This window comes from Mustela erminea, chromosome 7 (assembly GCF_009829155.1).
Source record: "Mustela erminea isolate mMusErm1 chromosome 7, mMusErm1.Pri, whole genome shotgun sequence".
NCBI lineage: Eukaryota > Metazoa > Chordata > Mammalia > Carnivora > Mustelidae > Mustela > Mustela erminea.
In genome coordinates, this window is record NC_045620.1 from 20,774,441 (window position 1) to 20,793,184 (window position 18,744).

Below are 18,744 nucleotides of genomic sequence, written 5' to 3' on the forward strand. Positions count from 1 at the left end.
CCCCGTGGGAGCTATCATGGCCACTTGCTGGCCATTAAGATTTTTCTTTGTCTTCTCCAAGGTGGTGTGACTGTTCTGGCCTGAGGGGGAGATGGGACGCACTTTTTTCATGCTGAGAAGTGGTCAGTGTGTTAGACAGAGTCCTGGAATCCCACCAATTTGCTGTGTGACCTTGGGGCAGTAACCTCCCCTCTCTGAGTGTCACTTAAAAAAAAGGGATGACCAAGTGGACTCTGGGGACCAATGTAAACTGTGGAGTCCTGGCCCCAGCTTCACGCTAGGCCACGCTAGAGACTCAGACGCTTCTCGCATCGGGGCCTGCCCCCCAGGTTGGTGGCTAGGCCTGTGTGGAAGCAAACGGCTCTCCCAGCATGAGCAGCAGGAGGCAGGCGAGGTGCGGGACCTCTTCTCACTGTCTGCCATGTTGCCACTCTGTGCCTCAGTTTCCCCTTCTAGGGTCATGACAAAAGCAGACATTTATGTTCCTCTTACCCTGCACAGTCACTGAGTGCCTCACTCCAATGAATTCATCAGTCCTCACCACAGCCGGCCTCACGGGGTCAGCACTATGATCCCCATTACAGATGGGAAAATGGACTCTCAGCAAGATGGAACAACTTGTCCAGGTTCCAGACACTGTATACCACAAGTCCACCACCACACTGGCCGCCTCCATTTTTTCTGTGAACTCGCTGGACTTCAGGCTTGGCGTTCCCGGGGGGGGGGGTTATTTTTCCAACCTGCCTGATCATGAGGACGGCCAAGGGCACTTGGAACTGCACAGCCTCCCTGCCCCACCCTGGATCTGCTGGGGGGATGGCGCAGGGGCGGGGGTGACGAACCGATTATTTTAACAAGTCCTGACAACTGAGCCAATTTGGGAAATCCTAAGGTCATCACCGAAACGTACACCGGGAACCACTGAGGGTGTTCGGGCTGCGAGCAACAAATCTCAGTTCAAAATGTCTTAACTGATAAGGAAATGTAACTTTCTTGGTCTCCGTTTTCTAGCTCTTAGGAGGAAACTGGTAAAGGAGAACCTTTCTTTCCCAGAAGTGCCCCCATGGTTGCTGGCCTCAACCAATCAGAAACCAGTCCCTGGGGGACCTGTTATACAGAGGGCATGGGATTCCCGAACCAAACGTGGGATTCCTGAAGAAAGCGAGAGCTCTGCCCACGGGGAAAGGATGGGTTCAATGCTGGACGATGGTCCACTGCAGTGCAGACAGTGGCTTATAGGGTGTGAGAGAGGGCTGTGGGAGGTACTGTGGGAACACCGAAGAGGAAGCAATGGACTCCACCTGGAGAGAGATCATGGAGGGCTTCCTGGAGTGGGGTGGGCGTTGGCAGTTAGTTGGTCTTATAGGAGGAAGAGTTCACCAATAAATCAAGGCTCCTGGAAGCCAGTCCCTCCGCCCCCATAGGTCCTTCCCCCTAGAAAGCCTGGTTCATCCAGCAAGATTGCCAACTCTCTTTACCACCCACAGGCCTGAAGATAAAACCAAGGGGCTGGCTGTTGTGATTGATGCCAGGAAACAGCCCCCGCATCCTGGTCTGGTCAGTGCCCTGCAGGCCACCCAGGTGAGTGGGCAGTGGACAGCCTCAGCCTAGCAAGTGTTGGGAGCTCCAGGGGACTTGTGGTGCTCATGGAGCCAGGGGGCTGAGAACTGGAACCAGGAACGCCAGGCAGACACTCTTAATTACAGTACAGAAATCCCAGCCCAAAGAGGCCGAAGAGAGAGGGAGTTCATTGGTTCATTTGACTTGACAATCCGGAAATTAGATCCAACTTCCAAGTATGGCTTGATTCAGGGGCTCAAATATTGTCTCCAAGATCCCTTTCCTGTCTCTGCACTTCCGGCCAGTTTCTCCTGGGAGGGCGCTGTTCTCAGCCAGGCTCCCTGCCTTGGTGGCTCTCTGGTTCCCAACAGCTTTCACTTCCCATAGTCTTTCATTTAAATCCGGTAGGACAGAGTGAGAGATTCTCTTCCCAGGGGTCCCAGCAAGTTTCCTTCTGTCTCCTTAGCTCAGGTGGCCATCCCCCAACCAATCTCCATGGCCAGGGGAATGCGGCACACTGATCGGCTTAGACTTGGGTCCCCTGAACCTCATGAGCGTAGAATGCCGGAGGAAGAGGTTCCTAAGTCAGTGGGTTAGGCAACAGAGGAAGTGGAAGGTTGGCATGTGCTTACCTGATGGTCTGATCTCTTCTTCCTTCTCCTCCTCACTTTATAATGGGGAAACTGAGGCCCAGTGGGGATGGGTCATCTAGGACGTTTGTAACACAGCCTGGACCTGCTGTTCTGTTGACTCCCAATGACTCACCCTCCAAACATCCCACCTACACATCCCCCCGCCAAGCCCCACCCACCCTGTTTGCCTGAATCTTAGCAGGGGGCTCAGTGAAGGTCTAGGCAGAGCCCCCCTGAAGTGATTCTCTCTGACAGGCTCTGGCTCCAACCTCCATGGGTGCTGTGCTCTACCTGGGGGACGAGGAGGCTGCTCTCCAGCCGGGGATGCTGCCTGACATCCAGGTGAGTGGGGGAGCTGAACTGAGCTGGGGTGCAGAATTCAGCAGCTAAGGAAGGTTAACAAGTTCAAGGTCAGCCTAGTGGAGGTCAGCAAGTACAAGGCCAGGTGCTACAACTTTGAGCCCCAGCCTCTCCGGCAGGTGCTTCCAAACCATACAGTTCTCCCTCTCTGGCAATGCCAGCAGCTCCTGGCTCATGACGGACCTGCAATGGCATGAAGACTATTTAAAAAGCTTCATCTCCTGGACCCCTCCTTCCCTTTTTTCAGATGGGGAAACTGAGGCCCAAGGCCACGCAGCAAGCCAGAGGCATATTGCGGCCCCAATCTTCCTGCCTTCCCCCTCCCTTGGGTTTCTCAGCACCTCGGGTTCAGATCATTTAGGGCTTTGCAGGAAAGAGGCCTGCCATTTTCTTTAATTGGTGCATGTATTACAATCATGGTGTGGGCACCCTGCCCTCTGCCTTGTTTCTGGAAATGGTTTTAAAAGCCTGCTTTCTCTTTCTCCTCATCGGTAAAGAGACACACTGTGGGCCAAGATGTGCATTTCATGCTTTTATGGACCAGCGAATCCCTTGAGGGACCTTGTCAAAGTGCAGGTTCCAATGAAGGAGTTCTGGATGGGGCGTGGGATTCGCATCTCTAGGAGCCCCTAGGTGGTGCTGAGGCTGCTGGTCCGTGGACCACACTTTGAGTGCCAAGGAGAGCAGATGGGTCCAAAAAAAAACTGAGTCCACCCGATCCCAAGCTTAGGTATCTGGAGCTGGGCCTGGCATAAACATTCATCTTTAGTGCCCAGGAGAAGCAGCCACTTCGTCCCTCCTCCATGTCTTAGAGGACATTTCAGATTTGCTGAACTTTTTCATCAGCCCCAAGAAGGAGACAGCACCTTGGTGGGTTGTCAGAGGACAGTACAAGGATTCCAAAGAAGTTACAAGAAAAGAGTCAGCATCAATCAATTTGTGTGATGGCCTGGAGAGCTGTGCTGGGAAAGAGCCTGGCTTAGAGGGAGCCAGTGCTGTGATTGATTAGTGATGTCTGCCTGGGCACAGGCTAAGAGGTGGAGTATGTTAAGTGCTTTGATGTGCCATTTCTTAGCCAGGATCGCATTCTTAATGTTGATTTCTCAGACTTTCCAGAGAAGATCCTTGGTCCAGAAAGCAACTCTTAAAGCCAGGGCCAGCCTTCCCTGTGACGGGTAGAGCAGTGTTAGGACGGGGATCTGGCAGGCTTTTCTCAAACATATGTCCCCACCCAGAATCCTCCAGTCCTCCTGACTGACTTCTTTGATCTGCAGGTAGAGGTGGTGACCTCACTGAAGGCTCTCGGCCACCACGTGGACCCCAGCCAGCTGCCCCCAGCCCTGGAGGGCTCCCTCCCCTACTGCCACTGCGAGTGGGTGCAATTCTTCCAGGTGCCCGCCCTCACAGCCTCTACCCCCAACCCAGGCTCCTCCTCTTCCTCCCTTCATACTCTTGCTTCAGGGATCCAGCGACCCTGTCAGGTTCCAAACCAGACATTCAACAAACATTTATGATGAGGGTTCAGAGGGTGGTGATTAAGAGCTGAGGCTCTCGGGACACCTGGGTGGCTCAGTTGGTTGGACGACTGCCTTCGGCTCAGGTCATGATCCCGGAGTCCCGGGATCGAGTCCCACATCGGACTCCCAGCTCCACGGGGAGTCTGCTTCTCTCTCTGACCTTCTCCTTGCTCATGTTCTCTCTCACTGTCTCTCTCTCAAATAAATAAATAAAATCTTTAAAAAAAAAAAAAAAAAAGAGCTGAGGCTCTGGGCCCAAAGTGCCTGGGTTTCATTCCCCACTCTGCTGTGTGACCTTGAGTAAGTTACCTACCTTCTCTGAGTCCTTTTCTTTTAGTCCAAAATTGGGGAGGGGGGGTAAAGATAGTTGTTTCCGAGGGGGGGTGTTGTGAAGATTAATTGAGTTAATGCGGGTGAAGAGCTTGGAAGAGTGGCTGGTGTATACACAGAGCTGTGTCTGTTGTTAACTGAAAAGACATCAGCAGACATTTGTTCTGGGCCTTGCACAACTCAGAGAGCTCAGGGGCTGGCAGGGGAGGCAGACATGTTCCCTTCTGAGAGAGGAAGATCAGGAAACAGCCCGCACTGGGCTCCTTCCCCTCAGGATCTCAGCCTCTCCTCAGCACAACCCCAGAGGGGGCATTTCATGTCCAGTTTAACACATGAGAACACACAGGATGATCTGTGTCTGTGGTGGTGGGGAGGGACTAGCACAACAACACACAGAAGATTCCAGGCTTAAATCACACGGAAACCAGTGCCCATAAATGTCGCCCTTGACTTTCCCTACTGCTCATCCTTGGCACTGTTCACATTTGGGACTGGATAATTCTCTTTTTGGGGGGAGCTCTCTTGTGCATTGTGGCATGATTTGTACTGTCCCTGGCCACTACCCACTCTGACAGGGGCACCTTGCAAATTACAACAACCGAAAACATCTCCAAGCATTGCCTGATGTCCCCTGGGGGACGAAATCACCCCCCGGTGAGAACCGCTGGTCCCCACTGACCGTCGCGTGCAGTGGTTTGTTTACTTGTTTGGGGGCTGGGTCCTCTCCTGTTGAACCTGTCCCCATTTTTGAAAAGGCAGAGTGGGTTCAAAATTCAAAAATGCTGCTGAAGGGTGTATATATATTGAACGATCTCCTTTCCTATTCATTTCACCGGCCCCCAATTCCCCTCTGATGAATCCAGTGGTCTTTGAACTCTATTTTCATGAAATCTAGCCCATAGTCCCAGAATATAAAACTAATGATAATGATGGCTAAGACACTAAGTGCCTCACCCACATGAACCCGTTTCATCCTCCTACAAGCCTGTAAGGTAGGGACGACTGCGAACCCATTTTATAGAGGAGGAAGTAGAGGCACAGAGAGGTTAGGCAACTTGCCCAAGGTCTCACAGCCTGTCAGTGGTGGAGCTGGGCTGAAGGGGGACCCAGCAGAGGATGTCCCCTATCTCTGCCCTCCCACATCTGCTCCTGCCCCTTCCCCCAGAGGATACCTTGGGTCTTCTTTCCTCTCCCTCTCTCCTTCCCAGCCCAAGTGATTCTCAAAGTGTGGTCCCTGGACCAGCAGTATCAGCACCACCTGGGAACTTACTAGGGATGTACCTTCTCAGGCCCCACTTGAAAGAATTCAATAAAGAACTCAGGAGTGGGGCTCAGCAGTCTGGATTTTGACCATCCCTCCAGGTGATTCTGATGCAGCTCAAGTTTGAGAACCATTGCTTGATGCCTGCCCTGGGTCCCCCTGGCGCCCTCCTTGGGGGCCCAGGCTGACACCCCGGCTCTGGTCTTCCATCATGCAGAAGTTGGACCCTTTCCTTGCTGACCTCCACCGGGCTGCCTCCTTGCTAAAGGCTTCCATCAACCAGATTGAGAAGAGCGAGCCCCCTGGAGGGGTGCAGGTGAGCCAGGTTCATGGGGTGGGGAAGCCCCTCTGTACCCCAGATTCCGTGGACCAAGGGGCTCAGTGAAGGGGACAGCATGCTGGGCATAACCATCCCCCTTTTTCATTCATTCATTGGACTAATATTTATAGGCCACTCGCTGTGTATCACGCCCTGGGGACCCCAGCCTGGGGCAAAACGACTAGTCCCTGCCTTTGGAGGGTGTTGTGGGTGCAGTGCTAGAGGCAGTCCTTTAAAAAGCAAACAAAGAAATGGATATGTAGCTACAAAGTGTGCCAAAGGCCAAGAAAGATCGAGAACCATAGGGAAAGAGGGGGGGCCTCCGTAAAGAGATGGTATTTAAGCAGACTCCTGAGAATGACAAGGGGCCGGCGATGGGAACAGGAGGGGGACTGTGCCAGGTGGAGGGCAAATATGCGCCAAGGTGCTGAGGGGGGATTGTTCTGGTATGTTCTAGAAGAGCATGGAGGCTGATGTAGAGCAGAGCGGTGGGAGCAGGGTAGGAGAGGAACAGAACAACAGGAGGATCTTCTAACCCCACGGAGGCTGGATCAAGGAGTTGGGCTGGGCTGGGACTCTAAGCTGCCAGAGAAGCCTCGGAGATTCTGAGCAGCAGGATGAACGCCTTGGCCCTCTGAGATCCTTCCAGCTGCCATATGGAGAACAGAGGAAGCCAGCGAGCTGCCGGGAGACCAGTGAAGAGGCTGGGCTGAGTGTCCCACAGAGATGAGGCGGTTGGACCAGTGAGGTTGCCATGGTGACGAGAGGAAGCATGGTTGGAGGAGATGTTTTAGAGATAGAAAGGATAGACTTTCTGCAGGACCTTGAATACCAAACTGGGGGACTCAGGCACGAACTGGGTGTGGGGAGCCCTGGAAGGCTGTAGAGCGAGAGTGGGGATTGCGCCTCAGGCCACCTCCCTACACTGACAGGAGGCCTCCAGGTGTCTGAGCAAGTCCAAGGAGCTGATGGAGGCCGTGCTGAGGGACCCAGGCCTGCTGGGCCTCCAGCGGGAAGGGGGAGCCACTCTGGCCAAGCTGCGGCAGGAAGCTGGTAGGCTGGATTCCAACCCCGATGTCAGGTATGAACAGCCAGGGTTTTCCTCACCCACCTTTGTTCCCTGGCCCTGGGGGCTTGGAGCTGGGGACCCACCAATCGGGCCCTAAGGACATCTAGGATGGGGGCATTTGCAGGGCTCATATCCTGGGCTGAGGCTTTGGTAAGGTCCCCGTCCCTTCTTTGCTGCCTCTCCTTCAGCCCTGGCCATCCTCAGCCCAGGTAGGTGTCCAAAGACAGCCCCTGCTCACTTCTGGTCACCCTCGAGCACTTTCTCTGACTTTCTAAGACACTAGGCTGCGTCCCTTCAAGGGTCCATCTTGTTAATTCCCCAGAAGAACCTCGTGAGGGCCGTACCATCCTCATTTGGCCGATGGGAGGCCGAGGCTCAGGGAAATGCTCTAACGGCACGGCCCGCCTTCCCTGGTGGGCTCCTCAGCCCCGCTCAGAGAACCTTAGGTGCCATCAGTGGTGTCAGAGCCACAGAACAACAGACACATATTCCTGGAAAGTACTGGTTTGCTTACATTTCGGGGTGGGGGGTGCAAGTCAGTAATTAAATCCGTCAGTAATTGGAGCTATTTTATCTCCATTAGAACAAACACAATTACAAAGTTTACACAAGCTTCCAAGAATCATTTGTTTATTTAACCAACACCTGAATAGTACTTAGTATGAGCACAGCCCTGTCCTAAGGGCTTTGCAAATATTAACTTGTTTAATTCCCACTAGGAGGAATCTAGCATTACCCTCCTTTTACAAAGGAGGGGCCTGAGGCCCAGAGGGAGGTTGAGTGACTTTCCCAGGATCACACAGCTGACCTGTACCGGGGTCCGGACTTCAACCCAGGCAGCCTGAACCTGTCACCTTGAACTGCAGCCACAGACAGATTCACGCTGATGTGGGGCCTGGTGCTGGGCTGGAGCCATCTCCCTGCCCCTCACACGGCTTGGTGGGGCTGGCACTGTCCTTCCCAGCATGACCCCACCTCCCTGGCTGGTTCCCTGGCTCCTCTGTCCTCCGTGGGCCTCTCCAGACTGTTGGCTCCCAGAAGTTCCACCAGGGGGCGCTGTGGTCCCACATGAGCCGCTGAGCCTACTTGTTCTGTGGGGAGGACCCTGCAGCTCCCGGTCCGCCCTCACGCCCCCCCCTTCCTCTCTCTGTCCCTCCAGGCAGGCTGGTATTTTCCAGCGGGAGCACCACCGACCCTGGGCCCTCATCCCTTCCTGGAAGGGCAGCGATCTGTGGGAAGCTGCCGTCCGTTGAGGAGGCCCAGAGCAAGGATAGCAGGCTTTCCTTCCAAAGCATTGTTTTCCTTTTTCCTTCTCAAGTTAAGACCCCATAGGTCAGAAGAGGTTGGGGTAGGATTTGAGGGGTGTTCCTCCCCTCCCCGCAGTGTTACCACGCCTCACTCCCGTCTGCGTCCCTTCACTTATGTCTTACTGGCTTTGACAATATTTAAAAAGCTGCACACCAGGTTTCAATACAGAATGCCATGCATGAGAGTCTGTTCCTCTCTCTGGACCGCAGTTTTCCTATCTGTAAAATGGAGGCTGGGCTACAAGGGTGTGTTACGCCCACTCACCATCTTTACAATAGAAGTAATAAGCGCTAACGCACACTGTGTGCTGGGCACTGTGTTAGGAGGTTTGAGTGTGTGAGGGCTGTTTCTCAGCCTTCACTGCCCCCGGAACTGTCCAAGAAGCTTTAGAAAGCACTGATGTCCACGCCGCACTCAGTCTGATTCCGCGGCTTGGGGTGTGTGTGAAGATTTGAACCCAGATCTGTCCAGTCCACTTCATATCCTCCCGGGGAAGGGGAAGGGGTCATTTGCTTTCCTGCTGTGTCCTCTGGTCTTCCCAGTCCCTTGGAAGGCCAAGTCTGAGGTCCAGAGAGGTATAGGGACCTATCAAAGGTCACACAGCAACTCAGCAGCTGGAATCCCCAGGCCAGAACCATGGAATTGGTGGGAGGTTGCAGGCGGGTACTGGTGGGGAGGAACATCTGGGGCCCCTTTTCCCTCTCTTCTGCCTCCCAGGAGCCATCTGGCTGAAGCTGTCGCCTTGTACGGCCTCGTGGATGAGCGGCTGCATGTCCTAGTCAGTGCATCCAACCATCTCCTGGGGAGGCTGGAGCTCCGGATCCGCCTGGGCCGTCTGGAAGCTGCCATCCTCCAGGTGAAAGGGGAGGCTGGCTTCGCTGCAGAGAAAACCCTGCCCCAGGTCCTGCCCCAGCAGGCACTCTGCTCTGGCATAAGGACACAAGGCTGGCCATTCTTCAATGCCAGGCGGGCCTCCAGTGACATGGCCGTGACATGGCATTCTCTAGGTGCCGGACGTGTGAAGGCATAACCCCCCCCCACCAAAGCCCTACCCCGCCAAGCCCTGGGCCAGAGCCTCTGCACCTACCAGGATTTTCCAACCCATCCCTTGCCAGGGATGTGGGAGGATGCCGGGATTCCTCCCACTCATTGATGAGGATGCGGAGGCTGGGAGACATGACATCACCTGCCTGTGGTCACACACCTGGGGATCCCGGAGCCTGCCCCTGGCATTGCTGCTCTGACTGCCGGGGTCTCGAGCCAGTGCACCCCTCCAGGCTGGAGCTGTGAAGCATGCAGACAGCGTGGGCGCTAATCCTGGCTCCAGCCACTGATGATGACCCTAGGCAGGTTATTGCACTGTTCGCTGCCTCAGTTTCCCCATCTGTTCAGTGGGGAATAATGTAAGTGCCTGCTGTGCTGGGCTTTTTGAGGATAAAATGAGTGAATACATACTCTTGAAGGCATCCCAGAATCAGAAGGGGACTTTTGCTCAGGGGTTGGAGAGCCGCTGTCCCTTGCTGATTCCTCATGTCTGCCCCATTTTTCCCCTGAATAAGTTGAGGCCCAGAAAGGGGAAGTGAATTGCCCAGTTGATACACTGAGTACATAGCACCTTACTTCATAGCACCCATGCACCTTACTCCACAGAAGGCAGCTTTTCCTCTGGCACTGTTTGTACACCTCTGAGGGTGGGGAGCTCACTACTCTCAAGGCCGCCTCTTCTATGATTGGTGCCAGCAAGTGGTTAGACTAAGCAAAATTTGCTACCCTGTGACTTGGTTCAAACAAGTGTGCATGAAGCTGGCCAGGCCAGATGCCCTCTGGGGTCCCCTTCGGGGAGTATTCTCCCCTTTAGGTATTTGTTTTGATTTAATTTAATTTAATGTAATTAATTTAACTTAATTTATTTGAGCAAGAGACGGAGTTAGCAAAAGAGAAGGATCAAGGGGACAGGCAGAGGAAGAAGGAGAAGTAGACTTTCTGCCTAACAGGGTGCCCAAGGCAGGGCTCAGTCCTGGGGCTATGTGATCATGACCTGAGCCAGGGGTAAATGCTTAACTGACTGAGTCACCCAGGCTCTCTTTCCCTTCAGGTAGCTGAAGAACGTGACAATGCACCCAACCTCCCCAAGCTGTTGCTCCTGCCCAGACCTGGGATGGTGTCAGTCTAGGCCAGTGGGCACAGGTCCAGCCACTGAAAAACTGAGGACGAGAAGATCCCCATCTCCAAGGGAGTTGGGGAACCAGCTAAGAGACATCCCCCAGGTCCCCCACCATGTCCAAACTTCCCTCCCCTGCCCTAGGTCAGCAACTGGATGGAGCAGGAGGGGAGCCGGTGCCTGCAAGCGCTGACCCCCAAAGACAGAAGCTTGGAGACCGTGGAGAAGGCTCACATGGAGTTTGAGGACTTCTTTCTCCAGGCTGCAGTGCGTTCCTAAGACTGGGAGCAGGACCAGGGCACATGGAGAGGGCAGTGGAGGAGGAGGGCATGGCTGGGGCAAAGGTGTGGAGGTTGGAGAGCACAGTGAAACTTCCAGAGATAGTGAAAAGACCAGCTGAGATCACAGAGGGTTCAGCTTAGATGCTATCTCCTCCAGGAAGCCTTCCAGGATCATCACTAGACCAAAAAACCTCTCTCAGAATCCCTGGAAGATTTCATTAAATGCAGATTCCAGAGTCCCACCCGAGACCTATTCAGTGAGACTCGGAGGTCAGGGCAAGGAATTTGTATCCTTGATGTACTGGACCCTAGTTCAGCCCCTTTCAGTTCTCAGGGAGTTCCTAGGCCAGCAAGGACTGGGGGACACATGTGGAGACGTGCAGCAGGAGCCCCAAACCCAGACCCTGGGTCAGGGAAGTTTTCCAGAAGGAGATGACTCTAAGCAGAGTCCCAGTGAGGCAAGTGGGCTGCTGAGGCAGAGGCCTGGCCCCATTTTACAGATGAGGCAACAGAGGTCTGGCAAGTGTCACCACCCAGCGGCCGGACAGTGGAGGTTCCTGACCTCCGGAAGAGGCCTCGGCTAGGACGGGAACTGAGTGGACCCCCTCCTCTCCCCACTCAGGCCCAGTACCGCCGTGGCCTGGAGCTGTCCAAGCAGGCGGCTGAGCTGGGAGCCGCAGCCAGAGGAAGCAGCGCGGCGGGAGGAGCAGAGTTCCCGGAGCTGGCAGCCTTCGCTTCCACCCAGCGGGCCTTCCAGGCGAAGCTGACCCACTTCTACATGGCAGCTGAGCGGCAGCGCACGGACCTGGAGACGCTGCTCCACCTGCACCTCTTCTGCAAGAAGGTGAGCCTGTGGCCACCTGCCAGGACCCCTCCCTGCCCTCGGCTGCCCTCGGCGAGCTGGGGTGGGGACAGCAACCAGCCCCCGTGCAGCCCTGGGCTCTTCCTTCTGTAACCCTGTAGGGTAGGAGGAGAGCATGACCTGCATTTTCTAGAAGAGAAGCCAGGTGGGAAGAGAGCCAGGTGGGAGAGGACAGGTTACCCCCCTAAATCAGTCCTGGCTGATCTCTGACCTCAGCTTGTCCCACTACACCCGGCAGCCTCCCGGCGACCCGAACGTCAGCTCTCGGAGGACACTCAGAATCACCTGCTTCTGAACATTGGGATTAGGGGAAGGGTGCCAGGTGTTTTCCAGAATCCAATCAAAGCCATAGACTTCGTCTCCATGGAGAGCTCACTAGGACGACTGCAGGTAGTCAGACCAGGTCAAGAACGTGGATCTTGCCCCACCCCCCGTTGCGGAGCTGGGAAAACAGGATCAGAGAAGGGCTGTCATTTAGCCAACGTCACACAGCAAGCTCATGGCACCATTCTAGTGCCTTTCCCATGCCTCACCTTGCCCTGCACAGATGGTGGGAGCTGGGGAAGGGGAGGCGGTTGGAACAGGTAGGCCCAAAAGGCTACTCTGAGGACCCTCAGAACAGAGGTCTCAGTCTTTGCCAGGAACCCAGAGTTTGGCTAGGAGTGGGGAGGAGAGGGTAGGGCTCCTCTGGGGGATGGGAGTGTGGCAGTGCTGGGGTATCAGGCAAGAAGAACTCCTTTGCTTTGCGTCCATCATCTCTTCGTAATCCAGTGAAGCAAGATTGAGTGGTCCCATTCTACAGATGAGCAAACTGAGGCCCCAAGAGGGAAAGGGCTTTGTGTAAGGCCACACAGCTGCGGAAAAGAAGATTTGGAATTTAAACACAGATGGATTCATGATACTCTCTGTTCTTCTCCAAAGATGCGAGGGCAGGTGGTAATAGATTCCCCTGTTCCAACAGGCGTGATGATGATGATGATGGTAATATGATTATTATGAGATGAGTCCACATTAGTGACTATGGACTCCATGCCAGACACTCCGACAAGTGCTTCACAAACCTTGCTTGACTTGGTCTCATCATCTCTATTTGTTCTTTTTTAATTTAATTTTTTAAAAGTAGGTTCTATGCTTAATGTGGGGTTCGAACTCACACCCCGAGATCAGGTCCCATGGTCTACTGACTGAGCCAGCTAGGTGCCCCTAATCTCACCATATCTTTATGAGGGAGGGGTGCCAACATTGTTTCCATTCTGCAGATGAGTAAATGGAGGCCCAATGACGGAAGTGTCTCTCGCTCCTGTTTCCCCAGTGGGCCAGTGACCAAGCAGGATTTGATTTAAGACCCCCAACCCCACCTCTCCCAAATCCATTTAGTCAAATCTCTCATTTTCTTGGTGGAGAACTAGGCTTAGGAGGACAAGGGAACAGCCCGGGCTACCCCAGATGGGCCAAGAACCCACAGTTCTGGCCCAGGCCCAGTGCCCTCAGACTCACCCCCTCACACAGAGTGTGGGGAGGGCCAGTTGTCAGGCTGGCCCAGTACACAGGAGACAGAAAACACGGGATGCTTTGGAGGGCGGCAAGAGGGACTCTGGTCAAGTCCCGCCTGGGGCAAAGGGAGGACAGGCCACTCTCTGTCTCTGTGGGGCCGCTGGATGTGCATGTGGTCAGTGGCACCAAAGGGACCTCCTCCCAGCTGACAGGAGAGAGCCAAGCAGTGGCCGCATCTGAGGTTCAGAGTCAGGGACAGCTTCTGCCCGCACAGGCCGCACAGGCCGTGTGACCTCAGTGAGGTCTCTACTGCTCTGGGTCTCAGCTCCTTGTCAGGAATAACAATCATAACAGTGATCGTAACCAATGCTTCTATAGTTCCTGTTACGTGGTGGCCTTGCTTATCATTCACGTGTCATCTTATTGTCACACCCACCTTTGGAGGCAGGTGCTATGATTATGCCCATTTTATGCATGAGGAAACACAGAGAAGTCAAACAACTCCTCCAGGGTCACACAGGGGGAAGTGGCAGAGCTGAGATTCCAACCCAGGTCCCCGGGCTCTGGGGCCAGCCTCGATGGGTAGTGAGAGGAGGAAATGAAATGTAAGTAACCCTCCCCTCCCCCGCCCCCGGGGCTGTATTCTAATTTGGTGTTGTTATTATCGACACCGATAGGATCATCATTAGTAGCAGTAGGAGCGGTGGTAATGCCTCACGGGTTGAGGGCATCTGGCAGCTTCTCTCACTTGCTTACTAATTTCAGCCCAGATCAGCCCCGTAGAGCAGACTCACGGCGACTCTGTGCCTTCTCACTCGCTCTTCCTCGAGAGACCTGCTGGTTTCTTGTCTTCAGCGCTCAGCTCACATGTCCCCCACCTCCCGCCTGGCTGTCTGCCCCCCTCCCCCGCCCATCTCTCTGGTCACCCTGTTTGTCTCATTTCAAGGTGCTCACTGTGATCTGGAATGATCCTGTGGCTTCATCACCCCCCCAGGGAGGTGAGCCCCGGGACTGTGCCCTCATCCTTCCCAGGTGCCTGGGACGGGGCAGGTCCCCATAGAGGTCAAGCGGCCAGAGGGAGAGTGAGGAGTGAGGCAGAGGAAGGAAGACTGGGGGGAAGGGGGGCGTGTGGCAAGATAGAGCTCCCCCCGCACGCCCCCCCCCCCCCAGGCCTGGAAATCCTACAGGAGGTGGGAGCCTGACTTGGAATCCCACCATGGCCATCTCGCTGTTTGACCTGGGCAGGCCCGTGCTCCTCTCTGGGCCTGAATCCTGATCCACACACCCAAAGGGTTGGTAAGATGGTGGCAAAGGTGCTGCCCATCCCTGCCCAGCCCAGCCTGGAAGATGGAGTCCCAGCCAGGCGGACAGACAGACAAGACAGCCCTGGGCTGGGCTCAGCCCCAGGCTGAGAGCGTGCATCCGGCAGCTTTGGCACTAAATAATAATAAAACAATTGTGCCACTAACAGAGAGTTATGGAGCCCTTTCCCAGCCATGAGCTCCGTGTGCTGCCGCGAATATGAAGCCATTTATCTAAAGACAAGTTCCCTTAATCTGCGGAAAGATGGTTTCCTTGGAGAAAACGGTTCTCCAATCCCCACAGCTAACAGCTCGCTGTCGGCTTCTAAATTAATGGAGAGAAAGATTATGTTTTTCACGAGCTGCTGGGAACGTGTTGGCTCCTTTGCAGCCTGCAGACATTTTGTGGGTGAAGTAGGGACAGTAGAATCCCAAAATGAGGCAGAAGCCCAGCGGAATGGATACTCCCACCCTGGGCCTGGGTCAGCTGGTAGTCTCGCTGGTGAGTGTGTGGGCACTGCCCTCGCTGGAACAGTTTCCCTCGTGCAAGGACGGGCTTGAGAGAGAAATCTGTGGAAAGCTGGATGCGTCTGAGTTCAAGTCCCAGCTCCCTCCTGATTTGCCGCGTGACTTGGGTCAAGTGATTTCATGTGTCTGAGCCTTGGTTTCCCCCTCTGTGAAATGGGCTGCTGGTACTATTCAGTGCAATCTTACATGAGCTACCCAGAGCTTGGCAAACAGTCGGTGCTCATTAAATACCCATGAGATGCCTCCCTCCGTGGCACTCAGAACGGGTGAAGACAGTGTTCCCACCATCCGAGAACCCGAATGATCCGCTAGTACCACCTCCCCTTCTTGAGAAGGAAAGGCAGAGCCCCAGCAAGGGGTGAGTCTTTGTGGGCCCCCGAGGGGAGGAGACCATGCCTGAGGCTCCAAAGGGGGCTGAGGCCCGTTAGCTGATGGCAGGTGTGTTTACCTCAGGGAAGAGAGGGGACCCGTTGTCTTCGCTGGCAGCAGAGTCCTTCAGGGCCACGCACAGGAAACCAGGGCATTGACTGGGCGCTTCTTATGACTTCATCCCAACTGTACCTCCTCTCTGCTTGAAGATGGGCTTCCCTATCCTATGTCCTGCTCCTAGACTGAACCCCAACTTCCTCTCTTGTCGCCCCCAGATGACCTGGTTTCACACAGACTGCCAGGACCTGATGAGGCAGCTCAGGCTGGGCAAGGCCCAGAGGGCCAGCCCCGGAGACCAGCGCCGTCTCGACCGCTACCGGCAGCGCCTGGCCTCGGAGTTCCCCGCAGAGAAGCTCACGGCCATGGGGCTGCAGGTGGCCTCCCTGAGCCAGGAGGGCCTGGGCCAGGACCTGTGGGAGGAGGCCCGGGTGAGGCACGAGGAGATCCAGACCCTTCTGAAGAAGGCCCTGGCCCACTGCCCATGCCCAGAGGGGCCCAAGGCCCGCTCAGCACCCCCAGAAGTCAGAAGGGCAGCTCCCAAGGGCCAGGGTCTGAATGGAGATGTTGCTTCCAGAGGAAGGTGGGGCCTGCCCCCTTCAGACTTACCGGGCCTGGACCATTTACCAAATCCCTGCTGGCCTCGGGCCCACAGAGAGGGACAGAACAGAAATGTGCAGGCGGGCTTTCTGCCCCAGGAAGCTGGTCGGGCCATAGAGGCTGAAGAAGGCAAAGGCCCCCAGGAGCCCTTTTGGTTTCCAGCCCCTGAGCCCTTCTTTGACCCCCTCTTCTCCCGGCAGCGACTCCTCAGGCAGAGCAAGACCCCCCACCCTACTGGGGGCAGCTTCTCCTCGGAGGGGACAGACTCACAGACGTCTCTGGAGGACTCACCCCAGACGAGTCCCCCTGCCTCCCTCTAGCTAGGACCTCCACCAATGGCACCGGGCCCCGAGGGTGGCTGGGGAGGGGCCCAGTGACAGGAGGGAGCTTCTTCGGAGCCCCGGCTGGGGCTCGTGAGCACTCACTGTGTGTTTGAACCATGCTGGGAGAGGGGAAGAAGCTGAACCTGTTCCCCTGCCCCAGAAACTTCTAGAAACACGTGACTCACCATCAGAATAGTGAGAATGGAGGGCAAAGCAGGACACGGTGGAGCCCAGGACCGACTCCACAACCCCCGGGGCCCGTGGTGGAAAGAGCTGTTGGTACAGACCCTTCCAGAGGTCTTAGTCTCAGGCAAGCCAGACACCCACCGGGAGTGCAGGGGTGCATAAGCTGCCCCTGGGGGCCCACGGGACCCAGTTGCCAGAAGTGGGGGGGATTCGGGCTCCGCTTCTGATCCGGGACGGGGATCCCGGTGCCTGTTTATTTGGCTGTGATTTCAGGAACCAGTGGTGGAGGAGAAGGGAGGTGAGTGTGGGAGGAATAAAGGGTGTGTGGTCAAGTGAATCCGTATCCGTGAAGGCTGCCGGTTTCTTCTCTGGGCCGGCCTGGGGCAAAGTGAATCCCAGAAGGAGGAAGGGCAGGGAAAGCTCACTCTCTCGATCGCTCTCTCTCCCTCTCAAGGTCTCCTCCCACCGACAAGGCCATCCTCTCACCCTCCAGGGTTCCTGGTCTGGTCCTCTCCCTGGGTGCTCCAGAGAAAACCCTCTCCCCCTCTGATGTTCTGTCTTCTCTCCCGCCCACCCATTTCAGACTCTATGAATTCCACTCCGCCCACCCCAGGTCCCCACCCCACTCCCCCTGCTTTAGGCAACGCTTCTGGTGCCCAGTGTCTTAGCCTCGTGCTGGTGGTTGGGGTGGGTGAGAGCAGGGAGACCACATCTCCATCCAGCAGGGGAATGGGCCCCTCTGATCTCACAGCGAAGCGGGGGAGTGAAGTTCTTGTCCCACGGAGTTGAAGAATGAATTTTGGGGACAAAGGAGAGTGAGTAATGAGGTGGAGTTTTACTAAACAAGAACACAGACAAAGGAATCTCGGGAGTGAGAGGGGTCCTGACAGGGAGGCTGATGTGGGTCCCCATTGACACTCTTTTATTTAGGACTGATCGGGGCCCTGTGGCCTTATCATTCTTGTGCCTCTTGGTTTGAGTAAGGACCGGTGATAACATCTTGAATAGCCTACTTCTTCTTTGGGGTCAAGTTATTCTTTGCTGGTCACAATGTGACTGTCATAAAAAGATTCCCCACCTCTGACGCCTAGGTCTGCTTTGTTCCCTTATTTCTGGTTTTGTTAGGCCTCAGCATTTCTGGAATTTCTGTGAGCCTAATCATGTAGCTCCTTACCTATCTCTCTCTACCTAGCCCTGCCTGTTGCTTCTCGAGTATCTAAAGATTCTATTTATTTATTTGCCACAGAGAGAGAGAGAGAGAAAGAGAGAGAGAGGTCACAAGTAGGCAGAGAGGCAGACAGAGAGAGAGAGAGAGAAGCAGGCTCCCTGCTGAACAGAGAGCCCGGTGTGGGGCTTGATCCCAGGACCCTGAGATCATGACCTGAGCCGAAAGCAGGGCTTAACCCACTGAGCCACCCAGGCACCCCTCTTCTTGAGTATCTAGAAGACTGCCAGGCTTTCACATCACCCTGAGTAACCCTGGCTAGCACCTCCACTGAAGGTCATTTTGCTGGGAAAGGGTGAACCCCCCCCCATCTCCATCTAGAATGCATTAACAAGGTGGCCTCTGGGGGCCTGGCCCTGGAATTTTCCTGACTCTGGGCAGAGGGTGGGTACTCAGCTCAGCTCTGGAAAGAGAGGGAGGCGGGACTGGAGCATGCCTAGGGGGACAAGGCGAGTGTTTCTTTGGAGACGGCTCAGCAAAGAAAGTAACACAAACCTCAATGCCCAAGATGGCTTCAGCAATCTTCTAGGATTCCAGATTTTTTTCACATGTGCTCTGTGGCCTGTCTGCCTCAGAGCCTTGAGCAGAGCTGATCAAAGGCAGCTTCCTAGGGGGTCCCACCCAGATAATTAAAATCAGGGCCTGGGAGCCAAGGCAGGGCTAGAATCTGCCTTTGTAATCAAGAGCTCAGGTGTTTCTCCTGTGACAAGGCGAGGTGGGGTATGGTGGGGCAACGCTTGGAGCTGGGGTCCGAGCTGGGCTGGCCCCCCCAGCCCAGGCCAGCTTTCATTCTTACGTTCCACTCTCCTGCCTTCCGTCCACACTGGCCAGAGGATGCAGGAGGCAGTTGCTGAGCCCACCTCCATCCATGCCTGTCGCCTCAGAGGGGGGCTGAAGGCTCTTAAAATGCTGTTGCTATAGCAACAGCATCCAACCAGTGGGGACCACAGGCAGGGAGCCAGGGCACCTGGGGTGCAAGGATGGAAACTAACTTTGGAGAG

The 18,744-nt window shown here is 55.2% G+C and overlaps 1 protein-coding gene across 3 annotated transcripts in view; it reads left to right on the forward strand.

The window, feature by feature from the left end:
- The window catches only part of KIAA1755 (KIAA1755 ortholog), a 38,718-nt gene extending 21,478 nt beyond the window's left edge, over positions 1 to 17,240 (forward strand). For 2 of the 3 annotated variants that reach the window (XM_032350695.1, XM_032350696.1), the window contains 9 exons: positions 1,488 to 1,581; positions 2,448 to 2,534; positions 3,827 to 3,943; positions 5,878 to 5,976; positions 6,912 to 7,060; positions 9,074 to 9,212; positions 10,662 to 10,784; positions 11,421 to 11,642; positions 15,628 to 17,240. In XM_032350695.1, the coding sequence (XP_032206586.1) occupies positions 1,488 to 1,581; positions 2,448 to 2,534; positions 3,827 to 3,943; positions 5,878 to 5,976; positions 6,912 to 7,060; positions 9,074 to 9,212; positions 10,662 to 10,784; positions 11,421 to 11,642; positions 15,628 to 16,329 (1,732 nt within the window). In that variant the 3' untranslated portion in view covers positions 16,330 to 17,240. Of the gene's footprint in view, positions 1 to 1,487; positions 1,582 to 2,447; positions 2,535 to 3,826; positions 3,944 to 5,877; positions 5,977 to 6,911; positions 7,061 to 9,073; positions 9,213 to 10,661; positions 10,785 to 11,420; positions 11,643 to 13,602 lie in introns of all 3 variants that reach the window. The other variant, XM_032350697.1, reaches the window with a different exon arrangement.
- Positions 17,241 to 18,744: the final 1,504 nt, after the last annotated feature.